General features: G+C 37.6%; 2 protein-coding genes across 8 annotated transcripts in view; one reads left to right on the top strand and one right to left on the bottom strand.

The window, feature by feature from the left end:
• Positions 1-25,252, bottom strand: part of LOC133632763 (TNF receptor-associated factor 2-like) — a 126,680-nt gene that overhangs the window by 25,137 nt on the left and 76,291 nt on the right. Inside the window, exon 12 of one of the 2 annotated variants that reach the window (XM_062025423.1) lies at positions 11,659-11,764. The exons of the other annotated variant lie outside the window; for it this stretch is intronic. The gene's annotated coding sequence lies outside the window, so the exon portion shown is untranslated. Of the gene's footprint in view, positions 1-11,658; positions 11,765-25,252 lie in introns of those variants that run through there. 2 annotated transcript variants of the gene reach the window in all.
• Positions 1-25,252, top strand: part of tncb (tenascin Cb) — a 232,461-nt gene that overhangs the window by 190,752 nt on the left and 16,457 nt on the right. For 5 of the 6 annotated variants that reach the window (XR_009821700.1, XR_009821701.1, XM_062025419.1 and 2 more), the window contains 5 exons: positions 15,484-15,606; positions 17,618-17,761; positions 18,004-18,123; positions 19,267-19,410; positions 24,928-25,058. Coding sequence is in view for 4 of the 6 variants with exons in the window: in XM_062025419.1 (XP_061881403.1) it covers positions 15,484-15,606; positions 17,618-17,761; positions 18,004-18,123; positions 19,267-19,410; positions 24,928-25,058 (662 nt within the window). In the remaining 2 variants the exon portion in view is untranslated. Of the gene's footprint in view, positions 1-9,278; positions 9,555-15,483; positions 15,607-17,617; positions 17,762-18,003; positions 18,124-19,266; positions 19,411-24,927; positions 25,059-25,252 lie in introns of all 6 variants that reach the window. The other variant, XM_062025421.1, reaches the window with a different exon arrangement.

Genomic DNA, 25,252 nt, shown 5'->3' with positions numbered 1-25,252 from the left:
GAGTACCTTGAAGGTAGAAAAGCGCTATACAAGTATAACCCATTTATCATTTATATATAAAAATACACACGCTGAAGACAAAAATGTGTATATATACTGTATATATAAAAATACACACTCTGAAGACACTATAATAGTGTGTGTATATATATATATATATATATATATATATATATATATATATATATATATATATATATATATATATATATATATATATATATATATATATATATACATATATATATATATATATACATATATATACACACACTTCATATACACATTACATTACGATAGCATGTACAAATATGCATGAAAACACTCCTACAGACCTCCCACATGGGACGGTTTAGTAAGTAAGAATTGTTTTAGTTGTATTGTAAAACTTACAAACGTTGCTTCGAGTGATGAATGAAGAATCCATATGAGTAAAAACGCGATGGATGAATTGTAGACAAAACGGGATCTACTTCCTGACGAAGGCACAAAACGAAAAATACATTTTCAACCGGCAGCACCTACAGTGAGTCCTAAAGTAACACACCTTTTCAGTGTCTCTGTCGGTGTTGAAAACTATTTGTTGAATACAAAACATTAATGCCGTTAGCAAAGAAAAATCTATAAATTGGCCGCACCGTTTTATAAGCCGCAGGGTTCAAAGTAGTGGTTTATAGTGCCAAAAGTAGGGTAAGTTCGTAAATCGAAGTACTTTCATTTTTGAAATTATTCTAGCACAAATGTGTGTGACATTGCTGAAGTCAGGGTAGCGTCAATATTTACCAGGAATACCTTTGCACTGGCTGCCAGTACAAGTCCAGGCAACAACAACAGCTGGTCTGTGAAATGTGCAGGCGGAGAAGCATTAACTGCTGGTTGAAATCAGGTACAACAGGTGTGCCGCTGTCCAAGCACTGTTATTATCAGCCATCAGAAGGTTCTGAATAACCACCATTGTTCCCAGTAAGTGGTCTGCAAACAATGACCAAAAGTAATTAGAAGGTTCAAGAGAGCCTTGGAAAATCTAACCCACTTCAAGTCAGCTGATCAGTGATCTTTATTCAGCGTTTCATAGACGAGGATCGGTCAAGTGAGAGAAAAATGGGAGAAGTGAGGGAAATTGAGGAGAAACACCCCCCTACCCCCCCACCCCCCCACCCCCCGGTTGCTTTTGTTATTTGTGAGAGACTTCTCGTCTGTATGCACCCCGAGTCCCACGGAGGCTTCATTCTCAGGCTGCCATCACCCTCCGGCTGGTGCCGCTTGCGTGCCAGAGGCTTCGGAAAATGGCAGACGCTCAACGCTTCTATTGTCTGCATGCTAATGCTTCCTCAGACCCCTTCTCTCCCACCTTTCCACCAAGGAGCGCTACTCGCGCCGTAAAACCTTACGAGCGGGGAAGGCACGCACCGGCTAACTTCGGCCGTGGCCAGTGGAGCGGGAGAAGGACGTTACAAGGAAGATTAGGTTCTCCTAACTTCGCCGTGGCCAATGGAGCGGGAGAAGGACGTTACAAGGAATATTAAGTCCACCTAACTTCGGCCGTGGCCAGTGGAGCGGGAGAAGGACGTTACAAGGAAGATTAGGTTCTCCTAACTTCGGCCGTGGCCGATGGAGCGGGAGAAGGACGTTACAAGGAATATTAAGTCCACCTAAGTTCGGCCGTGGCCAGTGGAGCGGGAGAAGGACGTTACAAGGAAAATTAAGTCCACCTAACTTCGGCCGTGGCCAGTGGAGCGGGAGAAATATGTTACAAGGAAGATTAGGTTCTCCTAACTTCGCCGTGGCCAATGGAGCGGGAGAAGGACGTTACAAGGAAGATTAGGTTCTCCTAACTTCGCCGTGGCCAATGGAGCGGGAGAAGGACGTTACAAGGAATATTAAGTCCACCTAAGTTCGGCCGTGGCCAGTGGAGCGGGAGAAGGACGTTACAAGGAAAATTAAGTCCACCTAACTTCGGCCGTGGCCAGTGGAGCGGGAAAAATATGTTACAAGGAAGATTAAGTCCTTCTAACTTCGGCCGTGGCCAGTGGAGCGGGAGAAGGACGTTACAAGGAAGATTAGGTTCTCCTAACTTCGGCCGTGGCCAATGGAGCGGGAGAAGGACGTTACAAGGAATATTAAGTCCACCTAAGTTCGGCCGTGGCCAATGGAGCGGGAGAAGGACGTTACAAGGAATATTAAGTCCACCTAAGTTCGGCCGTGGCCAATGGAGCGGGAGAAGGACGTTACAAGGAATATTAAGTCCACCTAAGTTCGGCCATGGCCAGTGGAGCGGGAGAAGGACGTTACAAGGAATATTAAGTCCACCTAACTTTGGCCATGGCCAGTGGAGCGGGAGAAATACGTTAGAAGGAAGATGAAGTCCTCCTAACTTCGGCCGTGGCCAGTGGAGCGGGAGAAAGACGTTACAAGGAAGATTGAGTCCTCCTAACTTCGGCCGTGGCCAGTGGAGCAGGAGAAGGACGTTACAAGGAAGATTAAGTCCTCCTAACTTCGGCCGTGACCAGTGGAGCGGGAGAAAGACGTTACAAGGAAGATTAAGTCCTCCCGACTGAGGACGGGGGACACTTTGATTAGCCCGATCCTTTGACGTCACGGATGAACACGGAGCGCCCCTGTAAAGTTGTCAGGCCTCGTCTCAGCAGGTTAGGAAGAACCTCCTCCAACTAACAAGCTTGCTTTTGTGAGCGGGGCCGGGGTCACGGGGGTGTGCGCGGATACAGAGTGGAAATAGCGGCGAGACGGTGAAATCGGTAGCAAGCTCGCGCTTGTAAGCTGATGGATGTGACCCTCCCTCTCCTGCATCGACCAGTTGAAAGCGCTAATGAAGACTGACAGCTCCCTGGGATTTGTCGGCGCCGCTTCTCATTTACGCCGCTTCTTCTCACAACAAACGCTTCATGCGGGCAGGGGGGCGGCGTCCGAGGGTTTGAGGCGAGTTCAAGAACCCCTCACATTTGGTAGTGTTTTAATGAGGCTTTATTCCAGGCTTCTCTGCAGACTACTTTAAAGCTCTGCTCGTTTCTTGTGTGCTGCCGGAAGTTTCTCCAGCTAATTAGCTGTGTTTCCACCACTCCTCTTGTCCTATCGACCGCGTGGACCCACTGCTCATCCACCAGCTTGTCTGCATTTGTGTCCTGTTTTGTCCCCGGTGGATTGTTCATACCAGGATTCTTTCCTTTAGGAGGGCAGAGTCCACCCAGATTCTTCAGTTCTAAGACTGTCTACAACAGGGGTGTCAAACTCATTATAGCTCTTGGAAGAACATCTATTCCCACGCGGGCCGGACTGGTCAAATCATGGCAATAAAACTTACAATTAAAGACAACTTCAGTTCTTTTCTTTGTCTTACTTTGGCCACATTCTGAAAATGTAAACATTACAAATAATCCTATTGGTGCAGTTTCAAAAACCCCATGAAGAACACAATGAACTTTGATTTTGTCTCAGTGAATGTCTCAAAGAGCCTTTAAACTTTTAGCACTTCCTGTTTAGGATTCTCACGTGTGCAGTTCACCATTAAAAAGGTTTGGCAACCGAGTGTTTCCTCAAACCCCCACATTGGTGACGTCCGCAACTGCCACGACGCAATCATTTATCATCATTCAAATATTACAATTTTAAAATAAACAAAACAATTGTCAAAATGACACCATAGCCGAATTAAAGGTAACACAAGTACAACTTAACTGATGTGAACATGGTAGATCTAAGTATAAAGTAAAATAGAACAAACAACAAATGTAGAAACACACATATTTACCATGGAGTTCAGGGTGCGCATCGTGCATTCAACCAATTGAAATACCGGTATTTTTTTATTTTTAGAAATGGCTAGCAGCTAACGTCCACGCAGTGCTTTAGTTACTTCTAAATCCCCAATCCTGGCCTCCATGGCGACAAACAAAGTATGTTTCTTACAAGTATCATCCCTGTGGGACAAGGAATAGCTAAACATGCTTCCCTACACACCGTATAGGGATACAATAGCTAACTGCTAACAGCATGGTAGCGCTCCTCAATGTATGTATGTTATAGACATAATATAATATATCTGTATATAAGTTACTCTGTACACATATTATGTATATATTCGTATATATGTTACATTTTTTTATAGCTATATTAGTCTATTTATACCTGCATTGTCCTTTCCATCATTGTAACTGAGCTACTGTGTTGAACAATTTCCCTTGTGGATCATTAAAGTTTGTCTAAGTCTAAGTCTAAGTAAACAAACGGGTGGATCTACACAAGTATGGACTGTAACGATACCAAGTACAATAGCCGTACATAGTCAATATTACAATGTTTGCATCTATATATTGACAGCAAACTGTAGCTTGGTAGCTTGTGTGCGCAGGCAGGATAAAGCAGCACTTTTATTGTGAAGGCAGGAACTGGACTTTTGACAGCAGGTAAAGCGCCAGAGTCTGTTGAAAAAAAAAAGTGTTTCTGGCGTGAGATAAAGTCAAAACTATGAGATAAAAAGTAAAAATATGAGATTAAAAATGAGAATTATGAGATTTAAATAAATCATAATAGATGAAAAAAACAAATGAAATGACAGCATTATGAGATAAAAAGTCAAAATTATAAGAAAGTCAAAATTATGAGATCAAAAGTTGAATTTATGAGATAAAAGTCATAATTATTGAATAAAATGTCAGCATTATGAGATTAAAAATTAAATTTATGAGATAAAAGTCATAATTATTAAATAAAATGTCAGCATTATGAGATTAAAAAGTCAAAATTATAAAATAGCCAGAATTATGAAATAAAAAGTCAAAATTATGAGATAAAAAATCTGAATTATGAGATAAAAATGAAAATTATGAGGTTAAAAAAATCTTATTCATGACATAAAAAATTGAAATTATGAGATAAAAAAACAAAATTAAATGATAGCATTAAGAGATAAAAAGTCAAAATATAAGATCAAAGTTGAAATTATGAGATACAAAGTTGAATTTATGAGATAAAAAATTCATAATTATTAAATAAAATGTCATCATTATGAGATTAAAAAATCAAAATTATGAGATAAAGTCAAAACTATGAGATAAAAAGTCAAAAATATGAGATAAAAAGTCGTATGTTGGGCTCTGTACCGAGGATGTCGTTGTGGCTTGTACAGCCCTTTGAGACACTTGTGATTTAGGGCTATATAAATAAACATTGATTGATTGATTGATTGAAAAATATGACATTTTAAATCAGAATTGAGATAAAAATTTAAAATTATGAGATTTAAAAACATCAGATTTTTGACATAAAAAGTTTAATTTATGAGATAAAAAGTTTAATTTATGAGATAAAAAAAAAGTCCATCCATCCATCCATTTTGTACCGCTTATTCCCTCATAATTATTAAATAAAATGTCAGCATTAACCCCGCCTTCCGCCCGAATGCAACTGAGATAGGCTCCAGCACCCCCCGCAACCCCAAAAGGGACAAGCGGTAGAAAATGGATGGATGGATGGATGGATATCAGCATTATGTGATCAAAAAGTCAAAAATGTGAGAAAGTCAAAATTATGAGATAAAAATATGAGATAAAAAGTCAGAAATGTGAGATTATATGAGGAGATATGAGATGATTATGAGATAAAAATTACAATTATGAGATTAAAAAAATCTGATTTATGACATAAAAAATTGAAATTATGAGATAAAAAACAAGATGAAATGATAGCATTAAGAGATAAAAAGTCAAAATGATCAAATTAAAGCTGAAATTGTGAGATAAAAAGTTTAATTTATGAGATAAAGTCAAAATTATGAAATAAAGTCAAAATTTTGATATAGTCAAAATTATGAGATAAAAATTCAGACAAGAGATAAAAAAACAAGTCGAAATGAGATTTAAAAAAGAATCATAACAATCATACTTATGAGATAAAAAATCATGATTGAGATAAAAAGTCAGAATTTAGATAAAAAGTTGAAATTATGAGGAAATAAAGGTAATAATGAGATTTAAAAAATCAAAATTATGAGATAAAAAGATGAAATTATGAGATAAATCTAAATTATGGAATAAAAAGTCAGCATTATGAGATTTTAAAAAAAGAAGTCATAATTATGATATAAAAAGTCAAAATGACAAAAAGTAAAAATGATGAGTTAAAAAGTAAAATTGATGAGCTGAAAGGTAAAAATTATGAGATAAAAAGAAAAAATGATGAGATCAAAAGAAAAAATGATGAGATAAAAAGAAAAAATGATGAGTTGAAAAGTAAAAAGGATGAGTTGAAAAGTAAAAATGATGAGATAAAGTAAAAATGATGAGTTAAAAAGTAAAAATTACGAGTTAAAAAGTAAAAATTACGAGTTAAAGTAAAAATGATGAGTTAAAAAGTAAAAATTACGAGTTAACAAGTAAAAATTATGAGTTGAAAATTAAAAATGATGAGTTGAAAATTAAAAATGATGAGTTGAAAAGTAAAAATGATGAGATAAAAAGTAAACATGATGTGTTAAAAAGTAAAAATGATGAGTTAAAAAGTAAAAATGATGAGTTAAAAAGTAAAAATTACGAGTTGAAAATTAAAATTGATGACTTAAAAAGTAAAAATGATGAGTTAAAAAGTAAAAATGATAAGTTGAAAAGTAAAAATGATAACTTAAAAAGTAAAAATGATGAGTTAAAAAGTAAAAATGATGAGTTAAAAAGTAAAAATGATGAGATAAAAAGTAAAAATTATGAGTTAAAAAGTAAAAAACTACAAATCCTTGAAGGTGTAAAGAGTCAGTTGAGTCTTACAACCCACACCAAGTTTGGGCTAAAAACATCCTGGATCACTAGCCCAAAACTAAATACTGGCCCTGGTTCCCGTGGTCCATAGTCTCGCTGGGTGCTGTGGAAAAGGATCTGTGTATGCGGACTAACCCCACCAGGAAGTGTGTGTCTGAGTCACATGACCACCAATGACTAGACTTGAACCCAATGAAGGTGGTGTTGTGTGTTATTTAAACCCTGGTGCTCCAACTATCGTTTGAGAAGAACTGACCAATGAAGATGTTTCATGGTCCACAACTGGCTGCGGTCGTAGCACACAGCTTTATGGTGACGAGTAGTCGTCATATTTTTTAAAAAAAAAACATATCAAAAGACACGTAGAAGTCCTTTGGGAAATGTTGGGCTCTGTATTTTGGAGTTAGTTTGGTAGTCAGGCAGAGAAATGGCCCCAGAATGGTGCACGGTGCAGGGCTGGCACGGCTCCAAGAAGGTTGGTCCAGTGCACGGTGAAAAGGATTTCTTCTCAATGACAGCATCTCAGTCACGTTAGGACAATTTCCAGGTCTTTCCGCATTTAGATTCTGTTTTTACAGAACATCTTGAACTTAAATCTAGGATTCTGTTTACTAGCCAGTACCCGGAAGTGGGTCGGTAGAAGGTCGACTCCAGTCGGCTGTTCTGCCGTGTCCTTTTTTAAGCCGTGCAGCGGCGCCCTAATGAAAGTGACAGCGGGCGGGTGTAATAATTATAAAAAAGTGCCAATGGCAGAATCATTAATATAGAATTTTCACGCTCCACTTGGACCGACCCAATTAGAAACTGGTACTTAAAAATATCCCAGAACCCGCTGGTGGACACGAGCGGTGAGGGATGCCATCAAGCTGAAGAAGGGGTCCTATCGAGTCCTTCTGGCTCGTGGGATTCTGGGGGCAGAGGACAGGTACCGACAGGCCAAGCGGTGTGCGGCTTCGGCGGTCGGCAAAAACTTTGGAGGAGTTTGGGTAAGCCATGAAAACGACTTCCAGACGGCTTTAAAGCAATTCTGGACCATCATCTGCCGCCTCAGGAGGAGGAAGCAGTGCACTGTCAACAGGGCCCCGGGGGTGGATGAGATCCACCCAGAGTTCCTTAAGGCTCTGGATGCTGTGGGGCTGTCTTGGTTGACAAGACTCTGCAAAATTGCGTGGACATCAGGGTCGGTGCATCCGGATTGGCAGATGGGGCGGTGGTTGCTCTCATTAAGAGGAGGAACCGGAGGGTGTGTTCCAACTATCGTGGGATCACACTCCTCAGCCTTCCCGGTAACGTTCATTCAGGTGTACTAGAGAGGAGGCTACACCAGATAATTGAACCTCGGATTCAGGAGGATCTGGTTGGGTGGTTGCAGGATTAGGTCTCTGCTTTTTGCAGATGATGTGGTCCTGATGGCTTCATCTGGCCAGGATCTTCAGCTCTCGGTCGATCGGTTTGGAGCCGAGTGTAAAGCGACTTGGATGAAAATCAGCATCTTTGAGTCCGAGTCCATGGTTCTCACCCGGAAAAGGGTGGAGTGCCATCTACGGGTTGGGGCGGATATCTTGCCCCAAATGGAGGAGTTCAAGTACCACAAGTCTTGTTCACAAGTGAGGGAAGAGTGGATCGTGAGATCGACAGGCAGTGTCTGCAGTGATGCGGACCCTACATCGGTCCGTCTTGGTGAAGAAGGAGCTGAGCCGGAAGGCAAAGCTCTCAATTTACCGGTCGATCTACGTTCCTATCCTCACCTATGGTCATGAGATTTGGGTTGGGACCTAAAGGACAAGATCACGGGTACAAGCAGCCGAAATGAGTTTCCTCCGTCGGGTGGCGGGGCTCACCCTTAGAGATAGGGTGAGAAGCTCTGTCATTTAAGAGGAGCTCAGAGTAAAGCCGCTGCTCTTCCAGATTGAGAAGAGCCAGATGAGGTGGTTCCGGCATCTGGTCAGGACGCCTAGCTGGGAAGGTGTTTTTGGAACGTCCGACTGGCAGGAAGCCACGAGGAAGACCCAGGACACGTTGGGGGGGGTTATGTCTCCCAGCTGACCTGGGAACGCCTCGGGATCCCCCAGGAAGAGCCGGACGAAGTAATCGGGGAGAGGGCAGTCTGGGCTTCTCTGCTTAGGCTGCTGCCCCCGCGACCCAACCTGGGATAAGCTGAAGAAGTTGGATGGATGGATACCTAAAGATACTGGTGCTAGGTGTAACACACTTCCATATATTATTAATACTGTAGAAAAGGTAGAATACATCTTGCTAGCCTGTGGAAGGAGACGGTCATGTTTGTAGGACCAGAAGGAACTACTAGCATAGCGCTAACACATCAAACAATATGTTCAAGCAGCTCCTTTTTTCTTTCTTCTTTGCTTTTTCATGGGACTTTTCGTGTCGTAAATGTCTGTGCCGACTAAAAACTCTTCCGGTGACATCCTTCCGTGTCACCGCTCTCTCTTCCTACCGCGTTCCTCCAAAGTCCAAGAAGAAGGACCACACTGACTCTCCCTTGTCACCCAGAGACTGAACCGGAGGTGCAGGCTCTCCTGGTGTCCGACGTCACGGCCCACAGCGTTAGGTTGGCCTGGACGGCCGACGACGACGCCTTCGACACCTTTGTCGTAATGCTGAGTCAGGCGGGGGAGGGGCCGCGGCGACCGCGAGAGCTGGTGCTGGCCGGCGAAGAGAGAAAGGTGCACGTGGCGGACCTCAGCGAGGACACGCAGTACTCGATTGAAATCTTTGGACTCACTTTGGGAAGGAGCTCCAAGTCGGTAATGGAGCTGGTGAGAACAGGTACTCGGTGAAAAGGCGCCAACACCGAATCCAACATGAGATGGTGTTCTTCCTTTTTCTTGTCAGCGTGCTCAGTGGTGTCCTCTTCTGGTCTTTCTCACAAGCATGGACTGGTGCTGGGTCATACCACTCCTCTATTGGTGATCCTTTTCATAGGAGCCCGTTTCCACCACCACCACTATATATACATATACCTGTATATATATATATATATATATATATACACATGTGTATGTATATATATGTACAGTATATATGTACAGCATATATATATATATATATATATATATATATATATATATATATATATATATATATATATATATATATATATATATATATACAAACACAAATTAATTATGAGATAAAAAGTCAAAAATATTGGGTTAAAAAAATTTGAATTATGAGAACAAAAAATCTAAACTATGAGATTAAATATATATATATATATATATATATATATATATATATATATATATATATATATATATATATATATATATATATATATATATATATATGATTAGATGAAATGTCAGCATTATGTCAGCGTTAGGTCAAAATGATCAAATCAGAGTTGAAATTATGAGATAAAAAGTTTAATTTATGAGATAAAAAAGGCATAATTATTAAATAAAAAGTTATCATTATGAGAATAAAAAAGCCAAAATTATGAGATAAAAAGTAAAAAAAATATGAGATAAAAAAAAATCGAAATTATGAGATAGAAAAGTCATAATTATGAGATAAAAATTTATAAATATGAGGTTGAAAATCAGAATTATGAGATAAAAAAAATGTAATGAGATAAAATAAATTAAATTATGAGATAAAAAATTTAAATTATGAGATTAAAAAAAACAGATGAAATGATAGCATTATGCAATAAAAAGTCAAAATTATAAAATCAAAGTTGAAATTATGAGATAAAAAGTTGAATTTATGAGATAAAAAAGACATAATTATTAAATACAATTTCAGCATTATGAGATTATAAAATCAAAATTGTGAGATAAAGTCAAAATTATGAGATAAGGTCAAAATTATAAGATAAAAAGTCAAAAATATGAGATTATGATATGAGATATGAGATGATTATGAGATAAAAATGAGAATTATGAGATAAAACATCTGATTTATGACATAAAAAGTTGAAATCATGAGATAAACACAAGATGAAACGATAGCATTATGAGAAAAAAAGTCAAAATTATTAAATCGAAATTTAAATTGAGATAAAAAAGTTGAATTTATGAGATAAAGTCATAATTATTCAATCAAATGTCAGCATTATGAGATAAAGTCAAAATTATGAGATAAAAAAATCATAATTATGAGATAAAAAGTTGAAATTATTAGATAAAAAGTCCTAACTATGAGATTTAAAAAAGTTACAATCATCAGATAAAAGTGTAAAGTATGGGGGGAAAAAGTCAGAAATTTTAGATAAAAAAAACATAATTATGAGATTAAAAAATCCAAATTACATTAAAAAAAAGTAAAAATGAGATACAAAGTAAAAAATCATGAGATAAAAAGTCAGAAATATGAGATAAAATAAATCGAAATGAGATTTTAAAAAAATCGTAATCATGAGATTAAAAAAGTAAAAATGATGAGATAAAAAGTAAAAATGATGAGATAAAAAGTAAAAATGATGAGATAAAAAGTAAAAATGAAGAGTTAAAAAGTAAAAATTATGAGTTAAAAAGTAAAAATTATGAGTTAAAAAGTTAAAAAGTACAAATCCTTGAAGGTGTAAAGAGTCAGTTGAGTTTTACAACCCACACCAAGTTTGGGCTAAAAACATCCTGGATCACTAGCCCAAAACTAAATACTGGCCCTGGTTCCCGTGGTCCATAGTCTCGCTGGGTGCTGTGGAAAAGGGTCTGTGTTTGTGGACTAACCCCACCAGGAAGTGTGTGTCTGAGTCACATGACCACAGGTTGTGTGTTGTGTGTGCCTTGTTCACTGGCTTCATGTCTGCCCATAGTCCGGAGTGGTTGTCAATTCATTTTTTTATCCTCCAAGCAGTTTTACACCACTCCGGACTTGTACTTTGCTCCAGTCCTTTGGTCATGTCCTGTTGTCCGACCAGGGTCTTGGACTGGGTTCTCGTTGTGGTCTCTGACGTAACAAAGTCCTGTGGTGTCCCCTTGGCCTCCCTGGTCTACGGCTTCTCTCCTGACTTCCATGTTTCACTCTTGTCTCTGCGGGAAACCAGGACAAGTCCATCACGCCAGATCCTGTCACTGGGGCTTTGGACCTTTGTCCGTCTGCTCTCTTTGGTGCTCTCTTAACCCACAAGAACACTTGGAGTGTCCTGGCATAACCAAATACTAGCCTGTGCTGGACTTGACTTCGTTCTTAAGGGACGTACAGGAAACATTGTTGTCATGTGACTATGTCCCAAACTAGCCTGCTAATAGCAGTTTGTCAGGTAAGATAGCTCCTTTCTAAAAGCTTATTTTTGAACATTAAAGCTAATTTGAAATTTTTTTTACAATAATGCTTTAATAAGGTGTCAAATTTTAAGATTGAACTATTCTTACTATATTTCTTTCACGAATTCAACGAAAACAAGCTAGGAAAATATCGCTATCACCAAAATAGCAGGGTGTCAGTTAAGCTAGCTCATTTCTAAAAGCTTATTTTCGACCATGACAGCTCATTTTAAATCCATTTAACAATTGTAACACTTTAATAAGGTGTCAAATATTACAATTCAACTATTATTACTATATTTCATCAAATAATTCATGAAAAAAAGCTAAACATTTATATATATATATATATATATATATATATATATATATATATATATATATATATATATATATATATATATATATATCTCCCAAACTAGCCCCCAAAATGGCAGCTTGTCAGTTAAGCTAGCTCAGTTCTAAAAGCGCATTTTTGAACATTAAAGATAATTTTAAATCCATTTTACAATCATACGTTTAAAAAATGTGGCAAATATTACAATTCAACTATTCTTACTACATTTCTTCAAATAATTCATTAAAAAAAGCTCAGAAATCACTGCCATCCCCAAAATGGAAGTTTGTCAGGCAAGCTAGCTCCTTTCTAAGAGCTTTTTTTCAAACATTAAAGTTAATTTGAAAACAATGTAACAATAATGCTTTAATAAGGTGTCAAATTTTACGATTGAACTATTCTTACTATATTTCTTTCATGAATTCAACAAAAAAATAAGCTAGGAAAATATCGCTATCTCCAAAATAGCAGTGTGTTAGGTAAGCTAGCTCCTTTCTAAAAGCTTCTTTTTGAACATTAAAGGTAATTTTAAATCAATTTAACAACTCTAATGATTTGATAATATGCCAAATATTACAATTAAACTATTCTTACTATATTTTCTCAATTAATTCATAGAAAGTCAAGCTTGTAAAATATCGCTATCACCAAAATAGTGTGTCAGGTGAACTAGCTCATTTCTAAAAGCTTATTTTTGACCATAGAAGGTCATTTTAAATCCATTTCACAATTGTAAAGTTTTAAAAATGTGTCAAATATTACAATTCAACCATTCTTACTATTTTTCTTCAAATAATTCATAAAAAAAAAGCTCAGAAATTATTGCCATCCCCAAAATAGCAGTTTGACAGGTAAGCTAGCTCCTTTCTAAAAGCTTATTTTTGAACATTAAAGCAAATTTGAAAAACATTTAACAATAATGCTTTAATAAGGTATCAAATTTTATGATTGAACTATTCTTACTGTATTTCTTTCACGAATTCAACGAAAACAAGCTAGGAAAATATCGCTATCACCAAAATAACAGTGTGTCAGGTAAGCTAACTCCTTTCTAAAAGCTTATTTTTGAACATTAAAGGTCATTTTAAATCCATTTAACAATTGTAATGATTTGATAAGGTGTCAAATATTAGAATTCAACTTTTCTTACTATATTTCCTCAATGAATTCAACAAAAACAAGCTAGGAAAATATCGCTACCACCAAAATAGCAGCGTGTCAAGTGAGCTAAGTCATTTCTAAAAGCTTTTTTTTTAACCATTAAAGCCTATTTACAGTCCATTTAGCAATTGTAACACTTTAATAAGGTGTTACATATTACAGTTGAAATATTCTTACTATATTTTGTCAATGAAATAATAGAAAACAAGCTAGGAAAATATCGTTATCCCAAAATAGCAGTTTGTCAGGTAAGCTAACTCCTTTCTAAAAGCTTATTTTTGACCATAAAAGCTGTAATTATAATGCTTTAAAAAAAGTGTCAAATACTACAATTCAACTATTCTTACTATAGTTCTACAAATAATTCATTAAAAATTATATATATATATATATATATATCCCAAACATTAAAGCTAATTTGAAAAACATTTAACAATAATGCTTTAATGAGGTATTAAATTTTACGATGTGACTATTCTTACAATATTACTTTCATGAATTCAACAAAAACAAGCTAGGAAAATATCTCCAGCCCCAAAATAGCACTGTGTCAGTTAAGCTTTTTTTGACCATTCAAGGTCATTTTAAATAAATTTAACAATTGCAACGACTTAACAAGCTGTAAAATATTACAATTTAACTATTTTTACATGTTTCCTCAAATACTTAAAATGATTGCCATCCCCAAAACCGCAGTTTGTCAGGCGAGCTAGCTCATTTCCAAAAGCTTATTTTTTACCATAAAAGCTCATTTTAAACTAATTTCACAATTGTAGCACATCAAAAAGGTATCAAATACTACAATTCAACTATTCTTACTATATTTCTACAAATAATTCATTAAACAAAAAAGCTCAGAAATGATTGCCATCCCCAAAATAGCAGTTTGTCAGGTAAGCTAGCTCATTTCCAAAAACTTATTTTTGACCATAAAAGCTCATTTTAAACTAATTTCACAATTGTAACATGTTAAAAAGGTGTCAAATACTACAATTCAACTATTCTTACTATATTTCTACGAATAATTCATTAAACAAAAAAGCTCAGAAATGATTGCCATCCCCAAAATAGCAGTTTGTCAGGTAAGCTAGCTCATTTCCAAAAGCTTATTTTTGACCATAAATGCTCATTTTAAACTAATTTCACAATTGTAACAATTTAAAAAGGTGTCCAATACTACAATGCAACTATTCTTACTATATTTCTACAAATAATTAATTAAACAAAAAATCACGGACATTTTTGTCATCCCCAAAATAGCAGTTTGTTAGGTAAGCTAGCTCATTTCCAAAAGCGTATCTTTGAGCATTAATGCTAATTTTAAACTAATTTCACAAATGCAATGCTTTAAAAAGGTGTCGAATACTGCAATACAACTATTCTTACTATATATGTCTTCAAATAATTCCTTTAAAAAAGGTTCAACAATTTTATATATATATATATATATATATATATATATATATATATATATATATATATATATATATATATATATATATATATATATATATATATATATATATATATATCTCAAACTAGCCCCCAAAATAGCACTGTGTCAGGTAAGCTAGCTCATTTCCAAAAGCTTATTTTTGATCATGACGGCTCATTTTAAATCCATATAACAATTGTAACACTTTAATAAGTAAATACATATTATAATTCAACCATTCTTACTATATTTATTTTATAAATATCAAAAACCAGCCAGCAAAATATCGCTATCCATGGCAGTGTGTTAGTTAAGCGAGCTCATTTCTAAAAGTTTGTTTTTGACCATAAAAGCTCATTTTAAACACAATTCAACCATTCCTATAATATTTCAACAATGTCTCCTATATTTTCCACTTGGTCTGGGTTCTTGTGGGTTAAACGCGCGTCTTTTAGGGATGGCGTGCACACTCGTCTTCTCTTCTGCGTGAGGTGGCACGTGCTATCATACACATGTTGACATTTTTTTGCTTTTTGTGCCATTTTCCCTCAGATGTGGGGCCGCCCCAGGGCATCCGCTTCTCTGACGTGACCGACTCGTCTGCCACCGTCCACTGGGCGCTTCCAAGAGCCCGCGTGGACAGCTACCGGGTCACGTACGTGCCAGCTCACGGAGGTAAGTCTCATCTTGGAAAGTTGGTGTCGGGAAAATTGATGCTACCTTGCTATATGTACATATATACATATATGTACATATACACATACAGTATATGTACATATATGTATACATATACATATATATGTAAGTAAGTATATATTTACTTATACACATATGTATGTACATATACAGATATATGTACATATATACATATATATGTACGTATACACACACATATATGTACATATACACATATATGTACATATACATACATATACACTATATTGCCAAAAGTATTTAGCCACCCATCCAAATAATGAGAATCAGGTGTCCTAATCACTTGGCACCACAGGTGTATAAAATCAACACTTAGGCATGGAGACTGTTTCTACAAACATTTGTGAAAGAATGGGCCGTTCTCAGTGATTTCCAGCGTGGAACTGTCATAGGATGCCACCTGTGCAACAAATCCAGTCGTGAAATTTCCTCGCTCCTAAATATTCCAAAGTCAACTGTTGGCTTTATTATAAGAAAATGGAAGAGTTTGGGAACAACAGCAACTCAGCCACCAAGTGGTAGGCCACGTAAACTGACAGAGAGGGGTCAGCGGATGCTGAAGCGCATAGTGCAAAGACTTTCTGCACAGTCAGTTGCTACAGAGCTCCAAATTTCATGTGACCTTCCAATTAGCCCACGTACAGTACGCAGAGAGCTTCATGGAATGGGTTTACATGGCCGAGCAGCTGCATCTAAGTTATACATCACCAAGTCCAATGCTAAGCGTGGGATGCAGTGGTGTAAAGCACGTCACCACTGGACTCTAGAACAGTGGAGACGCCTTCTCTGGAGTGATGAATCACGCTTTTCCATCTGGCAATCTGATGGACGAGTCTGGCTTTGGAGGTTGCCAGGAGAACGCTACATTTCAGACTGCATTGTGCTGAGTGTGAAATTTGGTGGAGGAGGAATTATGATGTGGGGTTGTTTTTCAGGAGTTGGGCTTGTCCCCTTAGTTCCAGTGAAAGGAACTTTGAATGTTCAAGGATACCAAAACATTTTGGACAATTCCATGCTCCCAACCTTGTGGGAACAGTTTGGAGCGGGCCCCTTCCTCTTCCAACATGACTGTGCACCAGTGCACAAAGCAAGGTCCATAAAGACATGGATGACAGAGTGTGGTGTGGATGAACTTGACTGGCCTGCACAGAGTCCTGACCTGAACCCAATAGAACACCTTTGGGATGAATTAGAACGGAAACTGAGAGCCAGGGCTTCTCCACCAACATCAGTGTGTGACCTCACCCATGAATGTGAGTGTGAATGTTGTCTGTCTATCTGTGTTGGCCCTGCGATGAGGTGGCGACCTGTCCAGGGTGTACTCCGCCTTCCGCCCGAATGCAGCTGAGATAGGCTCCAGCACCCCCCGCGACCCAGATCGGGACAAGCGGTAGAAAATGGATGGATGGATGGATGGGTTAGGAATGGGATGGCACTTCAAGTACATATGAGAGTCAAGGCAGGTGGCCAAATACTTTTGGCAATATAGTGTATGTACATATATACATATATTTACATATATGTACATATATCTACATATATATGTACATATATCCATATATGTACATATACACATATACATCTACATATATATGTACATATATATGTACATATACATGTTTATGTACATATACACATATATATGGACATATATATATATATATATATATATATATATATATATATATATATATATATATATATATATATATATATATATATATATATATATATATATATATATATATGTACATATATATGTACATATACACATATGTACATATACACATACGTATATGTACATACTGTATACATCTACATATATACATATACATGTACATGTACATATACACGTATATATGGACATATATATATATATATATATATGTACATATATACATATGTATGTACATATACACATTTATGTACATATATATTTCTACATATTGACGCTGAGCTGCTTGGACTCCAGGAAAGGCCGACACCGTGACCGTGGACGGGTCAGAGTCCCACACCGTGCTGCCCAACCTGACACCTGGACTCACCTATGAGGTCACCGTGGTCGCACTCAAGGGTCAAAGGGAGAGTGAGCCGGGGTCGGACAGTGTCACTACTGGTAACACACACACACACACACACACACACACCATCACCCAACACTTGAATAGCTATGATTTCCCAATTAAACGCTATGTATGCTAACAAAAATATGACTAAATAACTTTGTACACTAATGTGTGTGTGTGTGTGTGTGTGTGTGTGTGTGTGTGTGTGTGTGTGTGTGTGTGTGTGTGTGTGTGTGTGTGTGTGTGTGTGTGTGTGTGTGTGTGTGTGTGTGTGTGTGTGTGTGTGTTGCAGCCCTGGACAAACCTCGTGGTCTGACTGCAGTCAACATCACTGACACGGAGGCGCTGCTGCTGTGGCAGCCTGCTATCGCTACAGTGGATGGTTATGTCATCACCTACAGTGCAGACTCAGGTATGTCTCACAGCAGGGGGCCAGTTTCAACATTCTAAAAGTAGTATTGGAAAACACGTGGAATAAAGGAGCAAACGGGTGAAACATAAGGAGAAAAAGACGTGTCCCTCTGTGTGTCCCCTAAGACCTGTTCCCCTAAGACCTTGTCCCCTAAAACCCCTTAAGACGTGTCCCCTAAGACCCCCTAAGACGTGTTCCCTAAGACGTGTCCCCTACGATGTGTCCAAAAGACATGCCCCTTTGTGTGTCCCCTAAGACTTGCCCCTTTTTGTGTCCCCTAAGATGTGTACCCTAAGACCTCCTAAGAGGTGTCCCCTAAGACGTGTCCCCTAAGAGGTGTCCCCTAAGACATGTCCCTTAAGATCCCCTAAGACGTGTCCATAAGAGGTGTCCCCTAAGACCTTTCCCCCTAATACCCCGTAAGACGTGTCCCCTAAGAGGTGTCCCCTAAGAAGTGTCCCCTAATACCCCGTAAGACGTGTCCCCTAAGAAGTGTCCCCTAAGACCTTAGGGCTATATAAATAAACATTGATTGATTGACTGATTGATTGTTCCCTAATAGGTGTCCCCTAAGACGTGTCCCCTAAGAGGTGTCCTCTAAGAGGTGCCCCCTAAGACCTTGTCCCCTAAGAAATGTCCCCTAAGCCCTTGAACCCTAATACCCCCTAAGACATGTCCCCTAAGAGGTTCCCCCTAAGACATGTCCCCTAAGACGTATCCCCTAAGACATGTCACCTAAGACATATCCCCTATGACGTGGCCCCTAAGACCCACTAAGACGTGTCCTCTAAGAGGTGTCCCCTAAGACGTGTCCCCTAAGACGTGTCCCCTAAGCCGTGTGCCCAAAGAGGTGTCCCCTCAGACCTTGTCCCCTAAGACGTGTCCCATAGGACGTGTCCCGTAAGAGGTGTCCTCTAAGATGTATCCCCTAAGACCTTGACCCCTAATACCCCCTAAGACGTGTCCCCTAAGACCTTGTCCCCTAAGACCTTGTCCCCTAATACCCCCTAAGACGTGTCCCCTAAGACCTTGTCCCCTAAGACCTTGTCCCCTAATACCCCCTAAGACGTGTCCCCTAAGACGTATCCCCTAAGACCTTGTCCCCTAATACCCCCTAAGACGTGTCCCCTTTGTGTCCCTCAGTGGCTGCAGTCACAGAGCGTGTGTCAGGAAACGTGGTGGAGTTAGCCATGACCTCTCTGATGCCGGCCACACGACACACCGTCAAGGTCTACGCCGTTCGCCACTTGGCCAGGAGCGCTGTGACCACAACCCAGTTCATCACTGGTAGGCATCGCTGTCAATCATCTTGTCAATCATGTCGTCAATCATGTCGTCAATCATCTTGTCAATCATGTCGTCAATCATCTTGTCAATCATGTTGTCAATCACGTTGTCAATCATCTTGTCAATCATGTCATCAATCATCTTGTCGATCATGTCGTCGATCATGTCGTCAATCATTTTGTCAATCATTTTGTCAATCATTTTGTCAGTCATTATGTTGTCAATTATGTCGTCAATCATCTTGTCAATCATGTCTTCAATTGTGTCATCAATTATGTTGTCCATGATTGATGATGTCGTCAATTATGTTGTCAATCATGTTGTCCACGATTGATGTCGTCAATTATGTTGTTGGCAATTATGTCGTCAATCATGTCAATTATGTCGTTGGCAATCATGTTGTCCATGATGTCGTCAATTATGTTGTTGGCAATCATGTTGTCCATGATGTCGTCAATTATGTTGTTGGCAATCATGTTTCCATGATGTCGTCAGTTATGTTGTTGGCAATCATGTTGTCCATGATGTCGTCAATTATGTTGTTGGCAATCATGTTTCCATGATGTCGTCAGTTATGTTGTTGGCAATCATGTTGTCCATGATGTCGTCAATTATGTTGTTGGCAATCATGCTGTCCATGATGTCGTCAATTATGTTGTTGGCAATCATGTTGTCCATGATGTCGACAAATATGTCGTCGGTTATGTTGTTGGAAATCATGTTGTCCATGATGTCGTCAATTATGTTGTTGGCAATCATGCTGTCCATGATGTCGTCAAATTATTTTGTTGGCAATCTTGTTGTCCATAATGTTGTCAATTATGTTGTTGGCAATCATGTTGTCCATGATGTCATCGGTTATGTTGTTGACAATCATGTTGTCCATGATGTCATCGGTTATGTTGTTGACAATCATGTTGTCCATGATGTCGTCGGTCATGTTGTTGGCAATCATGTTGTCCATGATGTTGTCAATTATGTTGTTGATTATGTTGTTGGTAATCATGTTGTCCAGGAAGTCATCAATTATGTTGTTGGCAATCATGTTGTCCATGATGTCGTCAATTATGTTTTTGGCAATCATGTTGTTGGCAATCATGTTGTCCATGATGTTGTCAATTATGTTATTGATTATGTTGTTGGTAATCATGTTGTCCAGGAAGTCGTCAATTATGTTGTTGGCAATCATGTTGTCCATGATGTAGTCAATTTTGTTGTTGATTATGTTGTTGGTAATCATGTTGTCCATGAAGTCGTCAATTATGTTGTTGGCAATCATGTTGTCCATGATGTGGTCAATTATGTTGTTGGCAATCATGTTGTCCATGATGTGGTCAATTATGTTGTTGGCAATCATGTTGTCCATGATGTGGTCAATTATGTCTTTGGTTATGTTGTTGGCAATCATGTTGTCCATGATGTTGTCAAGTATGTTGTTGGCAATCATGTTGTCCATGATGTCGTCAATTATGTTGTTGGCAATCATGTGGTCCATGACATAGTCAATCATGTCAGTTATGTTGTTGGCAATCATGTTGTCCATGATGTCATCAATTATGTTGTTGACAATCATGTTGTCCATGCTGTTGTCAATTATGTTGTTAGCAATCATGTTGTCCATGATGTTGTCAACTATGTGGTCAATTATGTTGTCAAAGAGTAAATGACAATTATGTGGTCGATTATGTAGTCGATAATGTTGTCAAACAGATCAAAAGACAATTATGTTGTCGATTGTGTTGTTAACTATGTGGTCGATTATGTTGTCAAACATCAAACGACAATTATGTTGTCGATTATGTTGTCAAACAGATCGAATGACAATTATGTTGTCGATTATGTTGTCAACTACGTGGTCAATTATGTTGTCAACTACTGTATGTAGTCTATTATGTCATCAATTATGTTGTTAACTATGTGGTCGATTATGTCATCAATTATGTCATTGATTATGTTGTAAATTAGATCAAATATTGTCAATGATGTTGTAGATTGTGTCATCGATTATGTTTGATCAAATGTTGTCGATTACGCTGTCAATTATGTTGTCAATTATATTAAATACTGTCAATGACGTCAATGTCGTCGTCAATAATAGCAATTATTTTGACAATTATGTGATCATTTATGTAATCAAAAAGATCAAATGTTGTCAATGACGTCGATGACGTCATCTATGTCGTTGACAATGTTGTTGATTATGTTGTCAAACAGATTTAATGACAATTATGTTGTCAACTATGTGGTCGATTATGTTGTCAACCATGTGGTCGATTATGTTGCCGATTGTGTCATCAATTATGTTGTCAACTATGTGGTCGATTATGTTGTCAACCATGTGGTTGATTATGTTGCCGACTGTGTCGTCAATTATGTCATCGATTATGATGTCAGTTATGTCAACAATTATGTTGTCAGTGATGTCGTCAATGTCGTCAATGATGTCATCAATGTCAACAATTATGCCATCAATAATGTCAACAATTATGTCATCAATAACCTTGTCAATTAGATGAAATGTCATCAATGAACTTGTCAATTAGATGAAATGTCATCAATGACCTTGTCAAATAGATGAAATGTCATCAATGACCTTGTCAAATAGATGAATTGTCATCAATGACCTTGTCAAATTATATGAAATGTCATCAATGACCTTGTCAAATAGATGAAATGTCATCAATGACCTTGTCAAATAGTTGAATTGTCATCAATGACCTTGTCAAATTATATGAAATGTCATCAATGACCTTGTCAAATAGATGAAATGTCATCAATGACCTTGTCAAATAGATGAAATGTCATCAATGACCTTGTTAATTAGATGAAATTCCATCACTGACCTTGTCAAATAGCTGAAATGTCATCACTGACCTTGTCAAATAGATGAAATGTCATCACTGACCTTGTCAAATAGATGAAATGTCATCAATGACCTTGTCAAATAGATGAAATGTCATTAATGACCTTGTCAAATAGATTAAATGTCATCAATGACCTTGTCAAATAGATTAAATGTCATCAATGGCCTTCTTAATTAAATGAAATGCCATCACTGACCTTGTCAAATAGCTGAAATGTCATCAATGACCTTGTCAAATAGATTAAATGTCATCAATGACCTTGTCAAATAGATGAAATGTCATCAATGGCCTTCTTAATTAAATGAAATGCCATCACTGACCTTGTCAAATAGCTGAAATGTCATCAATGACCTTGCCAAATAGATGAAATGTCATCAATGACCTTGTCAAATAGATGAAATGTCATCAATTACCTTGTCAATTAGATGAAATGTCATCAATGACTTTGTCAAATAGATGAAATGTCATCAATGGCTTTCTTAATTAGATGAAATGCCATCACTGACCTTGTCAATTAGCTGAAATGTCATCAATGACCTTGTTAAATAGATGAAATGTCATCACTGACCTTGTCAAATAGATGAAATGTCATCAATGACCTTGTCAATTAGATGAAATGTCATCAATGACCTTGTCAATCAGATGAAATGTCATCAATGACCTTTTCAATTAGATGAAATGTCATCAATGAATTTGTCAAATAGATGAAATGTCATCAATGGCTTTCTTAATTAGATGAAATGCCATCACTGACCTTGTCAAATAGCTGAAATGTCATCAATGACCTTGTCAAATAGATGAAATGTCATCAATGACCTTGTCAATTAGATGAAATGTCATCAATGACCTTGTCAATTAGATGAAATGTCATCAATGACTTTGTCAAATAGATTAAATGTCATCAATGGCTTTCTTAATTAGATGAAATGCCATCACTGACCTTGTCAAATAGCTGAAATGTCATCAATGACCTTGTCAAATAGATGAAATGTCATCAATGACCTTGTCAATTAGATGAAATGTCATCAATGACCTTTTCAATTAGATGAAATGTCATCAATGACCTTTTCAATTAGATGAAATGTCATCAATGAATTTGTCAAATAGATGAAATGTCATCAATGGCTTTCTTAATTAGATGAAATGCCATCACTGACCTTGTCAAATAGCTGAAATGTCATCAATGACCTTGTCAAATAGATGAAATGTCATCAATGACCTTGTCAATTAGATGAAATGTCATCAATGACCTTTTCAATTAGATGAAATGTCATCAATGAATTTGTCAAATAGATGAAATGTCATCAATGGCTTTCTTAATTAGATGAAATGCCATCACTGACCTTGTCAAATAGCTGAAATGTCATCAATGACCTTGTCAAATAGATGAAATGTCATCAATGACCTTGTCAATTAGATGAAATGTCATCAATGACCTTGTCAATTAGATGAAATGTCATCAATGACTTTGTCAAATAGATTAAATGTCATCAATGGCTTTCTTAATTAGATGAAATGCCATCACTGACCTTGTCAAATAGCTGAAATGTCATCAATGACCTTGTCAAATAGATGAAATGTCATCAATGACCTTGTCAATTAGATGAAATGTCATCAATGACCTTTTCAATTAGATGAAATGTCATCAATGACCTTTTCAATTAGATGAAATGTCATCAATGAATTTGTCAAATAGATGAAATGTCATCAATGGCTTTCTTAATTAGATGAAATGCCATCACTGACCTTGTCAAATAGCTGAAATGTCATCAATGACCTTGTCAAATAGATGAAATGTCATCAATGACCTTGTCAATTAGATGAAATGTCATCAATGACCTTTTCAATTAGATGAAATGTCATCAATGAATTTGTCAAATAGATGAAATGTCATCAATGGCTTTCTTAATTAGATGAAATGCCATCACTGACCTTGTCAAATAGATGAAATGTCATTAATGACCTTGTCAAATAGATGAAATGTCATTAATGACCTTGTCAAATAGCTGAAATGTCATCAATGACCTTGTCAAATAGATTTAATAAATGATAAATGGGTTATACTTGTATAGCGCTTTTCTACCTTCAAAGTACTCAAAGCGCTTTGACACTATTTCCACATTCACCCATTCACACACACATTCACACACTGATGGCGGGAGCTGCCATGCAAGGCGCTAACCAGCAGCCATCAGGAGCAAGGGTGAAGCGTCTTGCCCAAGGACACAACGGACGTGACTAGGATGGTAGAAGGTGGGAATTGAACCCCAGTAACCAGCAACCCTCCGATTGCTGGCACGGCCACTCTACCAACTTCGCTACGCCGTTCCTTAAATTAAATGTCATCAATGACCTTGTCAATTAGATTAAATGTCATCAATGACCTTGTTAGATGAAATTGCATCACTGACCTGGTCAAATAGCTGAAATGTCATCAATGACCTTGTCAAATAGATTAAATTTCATTAATGACCTTGTCAAATAGATGAAATGTTATCAATGACCTTGTCAAATAGCTGAAATGTCATCAATGACCTTGTCAAATAGATGAAATGTCATCAATGACCTTGTCAAATTAGATGAAATGTCATCAATGACCTTGTTTAATGTTGTCCAGAGAAGAAGTCCCCATGACCTTCTGCTCTCTGCTCAGACGTGGACGCCCCCCAGGAGCTGGCAGCCAGCAAGGTGCAGACAGAGACGGCCATGCTGACCTGGAGGCCGCCTCGTGCCGCCATCACTGGCTACATCCTCAGTTTTGAGTCTGCCGACGGCGTCATCCGGGTAAGGAGAGTCCGCCCTCACGCACCTTCTGCCTTTCTCCATGACTACATGAAGACCCCCACTTTTAACTCCCATCCAAATATCACTTTTTGAATGGTGCAAACCACAGATTGACCGGCTTTTCAGGGCCGATACAGATAAAGTTCAAGTTAAAAGTTAAAGTACCAATGATTGTCACACACACACTAGGTGTG

This window comes from Entelurus aequoreus, linkage group LG17 (genome assembly GCF_033978785.1).
Source record: "Entelurus aequoreus isolate RoL-2023_Sb linkage group LG17, RoL_Eaeq_v1.1, whole genome shotgun sequence".
NCBI lineage: Eukaryota > Metazoa > Chordata > Actinopteri > Syngnathiformes > Syngnathidae > Entelurus > Entelurus aequoreus.
The sequence above is the reverse complement of the archived record's forward strand: the minus strand, read 5'-3'. Positions and strand labels throughout refer to the sequence as shown.